Below are 12,251 nucleotides of genomic sequence, written 5' to 3'. Positions count from 1 at the left end.
GTGAAGGAATGATATCCAACGGGGTTGTAAGCTTTGATAAGATCAATTTTGTGCAACAACTTGATCACAATCTTCTCAGCGTTTCACAAATCTGTGATAAGCAGTTTTCAGTACACTTTGATGCAAATGGATGTTACGTGCTGAAACCCGGCTTCAAAATTCCCAAAGAATGGATTCTATTATCTGCTCCAAGGATAAATGATTTGTATGTCCTTGATATGAGCCAAGCTATTACAACGTCTGCACAAGCAACCTGTTTCGTTTCTAAAGCCACAAAAAAAGACTCAATCTCTTGGCACAGACGAATGGGTCACATTCACTTACGCAAAATGAATCATTTGGTGTCAAATGAATTGGTGAATGGTGTTCCTCTTAAAAACTTCCATCTTCAAGACGTCTGTGTTTCGTGCCAGAAAGGAAAACAAACGAAGAAGCGACACCCTACAAAGAAGATCAACACGGTGGCCGTTCCGCTAGAACGTTTGCAAACGGATTTGTTCGGTCCTGTCAAGCATAAAAGCATCCGGAATGATCAATATTGCCTCGTGATAACTGATGATTATTCAAGATTTTCTTGGGTGGCGTTCATGGCACACAAGAGCGAAACCTTTGGTATTATTAAAAACTTGATCGTTCAGATTGAGAATTTGTATAAGTTGAAGGTTAGGCGGATACGTAGCGACAATGGTACTGAATTTAAAAATCATGCCATGGAGGAGTTTTGCACTTCAAAAGGTATTCTTCACGAATTTAGTGCAGCTTACACTCCTCAACAGAATGGCGTCGCTGAACGTAAGAACCGTACATTGATCGAGACTGCTAGGACTATGTTGGTGGAGTCGCAGTTGCCCATTCCATTCTGGTCTGAAGCTGTGGCCTCCGCATGTTACATGTTGAATCGAGTCCTTATAGTCAAAAGGCACAACCAGACCTGCTATGAGCTTCTTCACAAACGGAAACCCGATTTATCATATCTTGAACCGTTTGGAACTCCGTGCACAATAATCGATCCTAATGGAAAGTTTGGGGCAAAAGCAATTGAAGGATACTTTCTGGGGTATGCCACCCCGAACTTAAGAGTCTGGAATCTAGAGACAAAAAGGGTCGAGGAATGATCTGAGGTTAGAGTAAAAAGGCACACATTGCCAGTCAAATGTCCTGGTCAGCCTTGGATGTTTGAGTACGATGACTTTTTCAATTCGATCAATGTTGAAGCCTTTGAAGAAATGTTGCGGCAAGGATGTTTTTCGAGAGTGACAACGCAACAGTTTCACCGGTGGTTCGTCCAATTCTTGTCAATCAAGAACCATCTTCAGTGAACAGCAATGCTCTCGACAATGAGGATTTTCACGATGCTGCCGAATTGAACGAATCTTCAGAGGATGATGAATTTCTCGATGCAGATCAAGAAGCCCCCACAACCGCAGTTCATGGTACTTCAGAAGGTACACCTCCAGTGGATGTCCCTAGAACAGCTGAAGCTACTGCATCATCCTCTTCGTCAATTCCGGGTATTGATTTGGTTGTTGAACTCAATCTCAACAATCTGGGTACAAATATTCCAGTTCGAGATAATCCAGAAACAAGGATTCATAATACCCATCCACAACAAAACATCATCGGAAATGTACAGAGTGGCATTCAAACAAGAAACATGTTGCGAAACAACAACAATGCAGGCTTGTATGCAGCTATACGAGAATCTGCTCAGCAAAACGATTGGTCTTTCGCGTGTTATGTCTCACAGGAAGAGCCAAGAACTTGGAAAGAAGCTATGAAAGATAACTCTTGGGTTGAAACGATGCAGGAAGAACTGCAACAATTCCAGAAGCTTGGTGTCTGGAAACTCGTAGAGAAACCTGCTGGTTACAAGAAGATTGGTACCCGTTGGGTGTTTAAATGCAAAAAGGATGACCGTGGAGTAGTGATCCGAAACAAAGCACGTTTAGTCGTTCAAGATTTTCGTCAGATTGAAGGGATCGACTACAACGAAGTGGCTTGTGGGTCGGCCCATGAGGCATAAGGAAAGGGCCACTGTGGATATGCCTGTGAGAAATTGTTGGAGCCGGAGGTGTGTCCACGACCTCTGTTGGTGTTGCCGCGGCCTCTTCCGCGGCCACAGCCACGTCCGCGAGTGGTGTCCCGAGAAGTGTCCGAGGAGCGAGAAGAATCATACCATGGTTGGTCGCGGGGTGTATCGGTGCGACCATCGGATGTAGCAACTAAAGCAGTTCCCGCGGCTTGTGCCGCGTTGCGGGCTTGATTGACCTTGCGAGATTCAGCCATGCAGAGACGAGAGCATGTCTCGTAGAAGTCTGGGAGGGGACTGGTTTGTTGAATTATAGTTGCCGTGCCTTCGTATTGTTCCGTGAGACCCATTAGGAGCTGAAGCACCAACTGTTCTTCGGTGATGGGAGAGCCAACGTTAGTGAGTTGGTCGTAGATAACTTTGAGAGCTTGACAATAGGCAGTCATGGAAGGAAACTGGTCAAGTCTGGTGTTGGCGAACTTATTATTCAAATCAATAATTCGGGTAGCTTTATTATCCTGAAAGATGTTAGTGAGGGTCGTCCACGTCACATAGGCATTGGTGTTGGGTTTAAGGATAGTATGAAGGAGATCGGTGGAAACCGTTCCATAGATCCATTGTAGAACAATAGAGTCTAGACGTTCCCACGAAGCCGTTGACGCCGGTTTTTCTTTATCTTTGTCTTTATCAGAGGAGGAAGAAGAAGAAGTGTCCTTGGGAAGAAGATGATCGTAAACATTGTACGATTTACAGTGGATCTTGAAAAGTTCGGGCCAAGCGGTGTAGTGACCAACTGAAATGAATATTGGCTTAAAAGATCCTTTAGTTGAGTGTATTTCCTGCACAACAAAATCAAATTAATAAATAAACTCCCATTACTTAAATGTGATTGGAGGAATGAAAAGTTTAGAGTGACGTATAAGGCAACGAATCAACCTCAAATCGTCCCTCCATAGTATTCTACACTCTTGTGACTTATCACTCAATTGATGAAAAACTAGAAACTAAATATAACCAACAGATTGTTTTTTAAAGAAGTAAAGTGAGTTTTAGTACCTAAAGATAGCAACATTTACCTATTGATGAAAAACTAGAAACTAATCATTTACCTATATGACTATATATAAAAAGACAACCTTACTGGGTTCAATCCATAGGCGTTTTGAGGCGAGGTTTAAGCGCCGGGTTTTCGGAGCTGCATTCGTGTCCACAGGTCGTACGGGCACACACGAGTTCAGCCAAATTCCAGTTCAAAAATTCATATTTTGCATCCCCGGTGCGTGGGTAATACTTGTGGTATAACATGTCATAAAGCTACAATAGAGTAGTAAAGGCTTTACCTTATAAACAACTACTCACTTTGTTCCCACACCAATGTGGGACAAAGTATTTACCACCTTTTGAGACTTTCATTCACATACCCAAAACTTCCAACATATAAGTCCTAAATTTTTGCTACTAACTATTAGCTACATGATCTTATTGGGTGATGTTGATGGAGACGAATGCGTATTTGATTATGATGATTATTGATTAAAGATTGTTATTATGTTTATGTTTTAAGTGTGTTTCCACTTTAATTTATGTTTCAACTGTGTTTTTTATGTGTTAAGTGTGTTTTTTAATCATGTTTTTGTGTTTATTATTGATTAACAAGTAGAATAGGTCATATTGATGTATACAATAACTTTTTTTATTTTTTTTTAAGTTTGAGCGCTTCGAATACGGGAAGCTCTCGCTTCGCGATTGAAGCTTCGCTTAAAGCTTTTGGAACCAAAACGCTTCGGAGCGCCTCGCGCTTTTTTAAACCAAGCTCCATGTTAAAAGTCTTTCTTAAGATACTTGGATTTCACCATTCACACTAAAATCAAACTCTTCAACAATTTCAGATAAAAAGCTAATGTGACTCATGGTTCTTTCGAAACAAAATAAAAGCTCGATACTTGTTAAAGTAACTTTAAAAAGGACACATCAAACATAGTCCAGAATTTAGGGTATAGAAAGCTTTAAAAGAAACACATTCCTCAAAGGTGAAGTATTCCATTTCCATCGATCATCAACTACAGATTATAAAAGGAAAAAAAAACTGAGAATTAATTAATGAGATTCAAATTCTGTGTACAGGTGTCAAGTTAACTTTAGGCAGCAGCACAGCTTGTCATTAAGTCACATGTTGCTGAAAGAGAGAAGCTATGATCAAAGACAACCACCACCTGAGGCGTCAAAAGTTGAAGAAACGTTTGCTTGCAGCTATAAGTACTCTGCTTGCTTGACTCATGAATAACTCATGTTAAGCAATTATGACATTCATAGTGAACAGGATATGAAGCTGTTTGATATGTCTACACAATAAAAAACAAGCAGAATTTGAAGAACATTTCTACTTTTAGGGGTAAACATGTAAAAAGATGGAAGTAGCCTTAACCAGATAGAAAGCTATAAGATCCCTCATTATGCATACCATTTACATGAAATACGATCGGCATACAGTTGTACATTTTATTAGTGTATAAACATAATTATCGTTATATTTGTCTGTACTTATATTAGGATTTATATGCTACAAAATATGTGAAACGGTTTAATAAACGAACGGGTATGTTGGTTAGCAAGATGACGGTTATTGCCGCCATAAATCTTAACCGCCAACATAACTGTTCGATGTAACATGTATATATATGAATTGCCGGGAACATAATACCGGTACCAAGACATTTCCTATTTGCATTCGATCTGTCCATTTGTTCTGCACATACTTGATTCATATAAAACGCAATCATGAATTCACAAATTCATCATCACAATTCTGCTGCAAATCTGGATGAATCACCACAAAGTGGTATCAGAGCCAGTTCTTCAATCAGTGACAATCTTAGGCAAACATCGTCAATGATGCCTTGTGTCCATTGTTCGGAAGAGAGACGTGATCGAAGAAGGATGGAGCGCCGCTGTTATTATTGTAATATGCCTGGTCATGAAATATCTTCATGTCAAGAAAAAGAAAAGGATGAAGAGAATCAGTTGTTACGTCAAGCGGCAAATGTTGGAATTCAAGAAGGATCAATGAAAGATGATAATCATCAAGACGAAGAACGACAAGAATTCATTCTGGATGGAACCGATGGAAGATATTGGTCCGATATGTGGTATGTTAGTAAATCTCTCAAACGTCACTTCTGTTATAACATAGACATGTTTAAAAGAATCAAAAATATGTCTCATGTTGAAACTAAGACTGGAGAAAATCATTTCTTTTTCGTTAGAGGCGTTGGAATAGTAGATGTTATGTCCGGATCAGAAAATATACGTATTCAAAGTGTTTTATACACTACGGACATAGATAGAAATATATTAAGTTATGATCAGTTAATCACACAAGGGTTTACGGTGAAGTTCATGGGAGAAAGATGCAAAATTTACCCAACTTTTAGTGTACCTATAAACAATAAACGAAACTGTCATTCTGGAATGACAAAGGAAGAGGAGTTGGGTGAATTAGAAAAGCAATGTGTGTTAACAAAGGGAAATGAACATGAGAAGTATAGGGCAGATTTTCTGAATGATTATTTTGAGAAGTTAAACTTATCTGCAAGCGAACCGGATTGGAACATTCTAATCCTACAAGCAATGAAGTTTAATAACTTTAGTGATTGCAAGGCCCTGTTAGATATGCTTGATGATGGTGAGTATTTTCTTAAATACAAATATTATCTTGATGTTACATTTGAGAAGATGGTGGAATGGTTCCTCAAAGTCAAGTTAGAAGTGCAATCAAGACCATTACCTGCAGTCATTTCAAACAATCGAAAGGTAGGGCTATTGGATCTTTATATGGCAGTGAAACGAGAAGGCGGTCATCGGCGAGTTACAGAAAATGGTATATGGGCGATGATAGCAAAAGATATAGGGTTCGAGTTTGAAGATGGGGAGTACATGCGGCTGATTTATGCAATGTACTTAGATGTTCTGGTTTATTACTATAAGATCAAGATAACGCAAGAAACGGCATTAGAAATGAAGGAAGAAAAGATGGAGGATCCCAGGGAATGCAAGAGTGATGGAGAGAAAGAGATTACTGAATGTTCATCAGGTGCAAGAGTAACAGAGAATGATATCAGCCATTATGCCCTATATGCAGAAGATGCAGAATGGTCGCAAGGAGGATCTGGCAACACTCATGATGAAGCTAATAATCAATATGTTTATTATGGTGGTAGCGACTGGCATGGCCTTAAGAAGCTTCAACGGAAAAGGTTTGATTTCTCAAGAGCGGAGAAAGCTGTCACGGAAGCAAACAAAAGTGTGCTCAAGAACTCTCGTAAACAGAATTATGTTTAGGGGAGGGTATTAGTGTATAAACATAATTATCGTTATATTTGTCTGTACTTATATTAGGATTTATATGCTACAAAATATGTGAAACGGTTTAATAAACGAACGGGTATGTTGGTTAGCAAGATGACGGTTATTGCCGCCATAAATCTTAACCGCCAACATAACTGTTCGATGTAACATGTATATATATGAATTGCCGGGAACATAATACCGGTACCAAGACATTTCCTATTTGCATTCGATCTGTCCATTTGTTCTGCACATACTTGATTCATATAAAACGCAATCATGAATTCACAAATTCATCATCACAATTCTGCTGCAAATCTGGATGAATCACCACACATTTGCATAAGCAATCACTCATATTTAGCTTTTTACTAACAGAGACTAAATTACTAAACGATTAATGACCTAAATAACAATTTAAGAACATAAAGATATAAACTCAAAATTACAGTGAAATTAGTGGAACAGGTGACGTCTATAACGAACCAAGTAAAATGTGAAAGCATTATATACCTCTGTGAACATGAACACGTATACTCCACTCCCTAAATTTCCAGGTGTAATCAGCGTGAGTGACAAATGTTTAGAAACATTCAACTTAAACAGGATGCCATTGATGTTGAGTACAAATGTTTAAGAAAGGAATTCTTTTAAATTAGATTAAGTATGATATGATGTTTGGTGTTAACTTTCAACAGTAATCATTATCTAAAAGTTAAAGAAAAAATAATAGTAAAGATGTATAACTTTTAATTCATATTATTATTATTATTATATGTTAATATTTGTGTAAACAACAATATTTATTTTTTGGGGAACAAGATATCATGTCATGAATGAATGAAGTGCTGAAGTGTGTAGCCCCTTTGTAACAAAGGCTCTCAAACTGGTCATCCTATAGTCAGGTCACAAAAGAAGAACTAACTGACTAACATCATTAAACAAGTTTCCCCTGACTGACTGACTGACAAATAAACACAAACTCAATAAAACAAGATCTCGACATTTATACTGATATTTAAAACAGCATGAAAACAAGGTCTCAACTCTAAGCAAAATAAATAAGTAATCATTAGAGAGAGAGAGAGAGAGAGACCTTCTATTGACTTCATGATCACCATATGTAGATACAGGGGATGTGGGAGATGAGGGGCCAGTGACTGCCACTTTTACTCCATCTTTCTTTCAGTTTTGGGCAATTACCCCCGATTTCTAATCTGAAAAGTGAAGGCAATATCATTTCTGGTAGATCCATCATGTTTGGGCATCTGTCAAAAGAGAGTTGTTGGAGGGAGGTGTGGGGTTGGGGATGGGACAATTCCTTCAGACTAGGGCAATTTATAAAAGAGAGATCTTGGAGGGAGGTGAGGTGTTGGAGATCAGATACTTTTTTCAAATTAGGGCAGTTCCAAAAGTTCAGATGTTGGAGGGAAGTGAGGTGTTGAAGTCCCATTGAAACTGATTCCAATTTCTCAAATCCACTTATTTGAAGAGAAGTAAGAGATGAAGGAAGAAGAAGAGAAAGCTCACTACAACTACTCACTCCATCCTCACCGCCGTATAAGGATAGTTCCACAAGTGAAATTGGAAAATTCTGTGGGCCCCACTCTAGGATGGGCTTCTTCAACTTCCCTATCCTTAGGGAACACAAGTTAGGAGGCCAAATCCCACGAGGAAAACAAGCATCCATACTCCGACATTCTGTTATTTCCAATCTCTTCAATGAGGTTAAATTGGGCAACTCATTATCAGGAAATGACTCCAGATTTTCACAATCTTCTATACACAATGTGGTGAGGTGAACCAAGTACTTCAGTTCAATGATTGATTTCTGATTTCGCCAACCAGTTATCACTACATATTCAAGCAACTTTTGTCTTCCCCACTCCCTTTCCAATAGTTTTTCACAGCCTTTAATCCTAAGTGACTTGAGTTTTTCACTTCTATTTGGAACTCTGTAACTACTGAAGTTATTTCAACCAGCCTTCTCACAACACCACTATCACATCTATGTATTTTCAGAACATTCAATAAAGGCAGTGCTTCAACCGAGACTTCAACCAAATTAGGGCACTTATATAACTTCAGAACATTAAGTGAAGGTAGTACATTAAATGTCACTTCAACCAAATTATGACAATCTTCTATATGAAGCTCTTGCAGGAGTGGAAACACAACCCCACTATTGGTTGACCATTTCTCCCACCCTCCCATATTTTTTAAATGTAGAATTTCAAGTGAAAGAAATGCACTACCAGTCCCAAGTAACTCCAAACCCACAACTTTCACCCCATCCAGACCTTCAATAAATAACTTCTTAAGTGATGGTAGCTGCCCAAGAGGTGGTAGAGATGTACATTTTTTACAGTTACGTATTGACACATGCTTTAGTCGTTGAAACGAGGGATCGCCAACCCAATTTGGAAACTCTAATCCACCATATAACACAATGTTGAGTTGTTTTAGATGATCGTTACTAGGCCTCAGCTCATTAAGCACCTCCTTTGCAAGCATTACGTTTGCTGAGGCTGCACTCCATACAACCGTAAACTCATTAAGCCTCTTTTGTGAAAAGTTCGCATCCCGTGCTTCCATTGCATTATGCACTTTGTCCAAACCCTCAATGGAAAATTCCCCACATAGATTCTTTAAGTCCTTAAGTTTGGTTATTTCGAAACCACTTTCACCTCTGATAATGAACTTGGAGAGAGTTTGTAGGCATTTCAACTCACCAATCCCCAAAGGCAACTGATGCAAATTTGGGGTATCCCTGATGTCAAGATGCCGCAAGTTCTTAAGTTTTAAGAAGTTGTTGGTCAACTTTGCTAAACTACGACAACCGAATAATATCAACATCTCTAAATTATAGAGATTGCTAACATTTTCAGGTAATTGTGTGATTCTAGTTCTAGATAGATTAAGATACCTCAAGTGCCTCAAATTACCAACTGACTCGGGTACTTCACTTATTTGAGAGCCACTCAAGCATAGAACCCTTAACAATGGTAATTCAGGAAGTAAGTCAACCAAAATCTTATTTGATAAGTAGAAATAACGTTGCCCCACAACCCTAGCAGACACCGCCATGAAAGTTCTCAAACTCTTAGCTCTTTTAAACGCTTCAAACTTCTTGTAAGCTACATATCCCTCACAAACAAATGACATATGGCGGTACTTTTCCAAAGCTTCTTCCATATTAATATTCTCCAATCTCAAGAAAAACTCGCCAGCAACAGATTTCGCCAAGTCATTCATAAGGTCATGCATCACAAACAATGATTCGTTATTAGGTGCATGTTGAAAAAATGACCTTGACAATAACTCATCAAAGTATTCATGACCCAAACATTCTTTATTTGAATCGCTTGGAGTTGACTGCTGCAAAAACCCTTCTGCCATCCATAATCGAACTACGTTCTCCTTGTCAAACAAGCAGTCCTTAGGGAACAAGGAACAATAAGCAAACAGCTGCTTCAAATGTGCAGAAAGATCATGGTAGCTAAGTATAAGAGCTGGGACGGTTTCACCTTCAACGGATAACCTCCATATCTCACTATCTAATACTTTCTTCCAATACCCTTCTTCATCTATTCTTGTGCTCAATAATCTCCCAACTGCTTTCAAAGCCAAAGGCAATCCATCACATTTTTTCACAATACCTACACCATGTGGTTTGAGTGACAAATGTGAATCAAAATTAGATACACCCAATGCGTGTAGAGCAAGTAAAGAAAGAGCATCGTCATGTGACAAGGTTCGCAACCGGCTTAGATTACCGTAACCCAACTTTTTAAGCAACTGATCCTTCCGTGTTGTCATGATGATTTTACTTCCAGGAGCACATGCATAAAACGGTCCAACTAGTGTATCCCAATCTTGACAACTTTCACTCCATACATCATCTAACACCAATAATAATCTCTTCTCCTTTATGTGATCTCTAAGAGCTACTTGAAGCAGATTTAAATCTTTAAATTCCGTGGTTTTCCCTGTCACAGATTGAAAGATAACTTTGCTAATACCAAAGCTATCAAACTCATCCGAAACACAAACCCATGCCTTGAGTTTGAAGTGTTCCGTTACTTTTGGTTCGTCATACACAAGTCTAGCTAGGGTAGTTTTTCCCACCCCACCCATACCAACTATGGGAACTATGCTAAAGTTTTGACCACACGGTTCATCCCGCAGCAACTTGTGGACCAGTGCCTCTTTCTCTACTCGCCGACCAAAAATACTAGATTCATGGACCATAGAGGTTTGTAATCTTCTATTTACATTTGTTGACCTCCTTTCCTCTATGACAACTAAGCCAAGAGCATCTTTCTCCTCTAGTAGCTGTTGTAACTTGGTGGTAATAACATCTATCTTGTCCTTCATGGTCCTACTATATGATGAATGCTTTGAGAAAGGATTTGGGAACAACTTTCTTACCTTGCTGGTGTGGGTTTCTGATTGGTCAGTCCACTCACGATGGATAGCATCAGTTGCTAACTCGTCGAGTACATCTTCTACATCGTAAGCTAAATGTCGGAGATCATTGAGCCATCGTTTCACAAACTGATTGGTTGTCTCCTTCTGAGAAGCATCAGCGAGCAGACTTTGGATTTGGAGTGATGACCTCTTCAGTTTCTCTATATCATAATCGGTTTTAAAGTATGGAGCAAGTGTTTCCAAAGCTGCAGAGGCCAACTTTTCAAAGATGACAGAGAGGAAAGAAGAAAGGACGATTTCATCCATTGATTATGGTGAGATTATTAATGAAATTGGTGATGTTAGGAAGCGTTTGTTATGATTGTTTCAGTGATTGATCATTGTTAGTTTGTCATAGGAAAAGATTGCATTATTGTCTTGGTCAAGAAAAATAAAGTTTTTGTATTATTATAGCATTAAGAATTAAGAATAAGATTTAGATTAAGACAGGCATCAAGAAAAATGCAAGATAAAAGATCGAAATTGCCCCTTGCATATCCTCATGGGCCAAGAATTCTGGTGTATTTTATTAGCTACGAGTCATAATCTGTATTTTTATTTTATAGGAATATTTTTAACATATATAATTACATATCAACTCATAATTTCATTCATTAATTCAATATTGAATACAAAGAGGTTTATATATATCCTACTAGTTACAATAATAACTCTCTAACTTATGATAATTGAATATTTAGCTTAACATTCCCCCGCAAGTTGAGGGCGGGTAACGACCTGCAACATGGATCTTAAAAATTCAAATCTTTGAGTTGATAACGGCTTCGTGAAGATATCGGCAATTTGATCATTTGTTTTAATAAATTGAACCTTCAGATTTCCTTGACTGACTTGTTCACGAACAAAATGAAAATCTACCTCCACATGTTTAGTTCTAGCATGAAACACTGGGTTTGCTGAAAGATACGTAGCTCCAAGATTATCACACCAAAGAGTAGGTTTATTCAACTTAACTCCCAGTTCTTGTAGAAGAGACTTTAGCCAAATTAGTTCAGCAACCGTATCAGCAATAGCCTTGTATTCGGATTCAGTAGAAGACCTAGAGACAGTTTTCTGCTTACGAGCTGACCATGATACTAAGTTTGAACTCAAGAAGATAGCATAGCCCCCCGTGGATCGACGGTCGACCGGGCAACTAGCCCAATCGGAATCCGAATATGCTGTAATAGGAACCAACCGCTAACCCCAATGTGAATCAGCAAAGGCATGTAATGTAGACGTTGAGTTCGATGTAAAACGAAGGCCCAGTTGAGACGTTCCCTTGAGGTAGCGAATTATACGTTTGACAGCCGTCCAATGGGATTCGTGAGGTTCATGCATGAACTGACATACCCTGTTGACAACGTAGGCAATGTCGGGCCGAGATAAAGTAGCATACCGAAGTGCT

General features: G+C 38.8%; 2 protein-coding genes across 2 annotated transcripts; both read right to left on the bottom strand.

Annotated features, from left to right (window-relative positions):
* Positions 1-1,983: 1,983 nt before the first annotated feature.
* Positions 1,984-2,983, bottom strand: LOC110902025. The gene is made up of 2 exons (XM_022148766.1): positions 2,966-2,983; positions 1,984-2,868 (listed from the first exon to the last, which is right to left on the bottom strand). The coding sequence occupies exons 1-2, from the start codon at positions 2,981-2,983 to the stop codon at positions 1,984-1,986; spliced, it is 903 nt and encodes a 300-aa protein (XP_022004458.1).
* Positions 2,984-4,078: 1,095 nt separating this feature from the next.
* LOC110899847 (putative disease resistance RPP13-like protein 1) lies at positions 4,079-11,141 on the bottom strand. Its single transcript, XM_035981642.1, has 3 exons — positions 8,510-11,141; positions 7,470-8,443; positions 4,079-4,371 (listed from the first exon to the last, which is right to left on the bottom strand). Exons 1-2 carry the CDS (start codon positions 11,108-11,110, stop codon positions 8,228-8,230), a joined length of 2,817 nt encoding a protein of 938 aa, XP_035837535.1. The 5' UTR covers positions 11,111-11,141; the 3' UTR covers positions 4,079-4,371; positions 7,470-8,227.
* Between the last annotated feature and the right edge of the window lie 1,110 nt (positions 11,142-12,251).

This window comes from Helianthus annuus, chromosome 13, assembly GCF_002127325.2.
Source record: "Helianthus annuus cultivar XRQ/B chromosome 13, HanXRQr2.0-SUNRISE, whole genome shotgun sequence".
NCBI lineage: Eukaryota > Viridiplantae > Streptophyta > Magnoliopsida > Asterales > Asteraceae > Helianthus > Helianthus annuus.
Note: the sequence above shows the minus strand (reverse complement) of the source record. Positions and strands in the feature narration are given on the sequence as shown.

Excerpts from the sequence above, each read along its gene's own strand:
- LOC110899847 (XM_035981642.1), bottom strand. The coding sequence starts at position 11,110 with ATGGATGAAATCGTCCTTTCTTCTTTCCTCTCTGTCATCTTTGAAAAG. Across the intron at positions 8,444-8,509 it reads AGCTTCATATAGAAGATTGT|CCTAATTTGGTTGAAGTCTC; the intron begins CATAATTTGGTT and ends TTATATAAGTGC.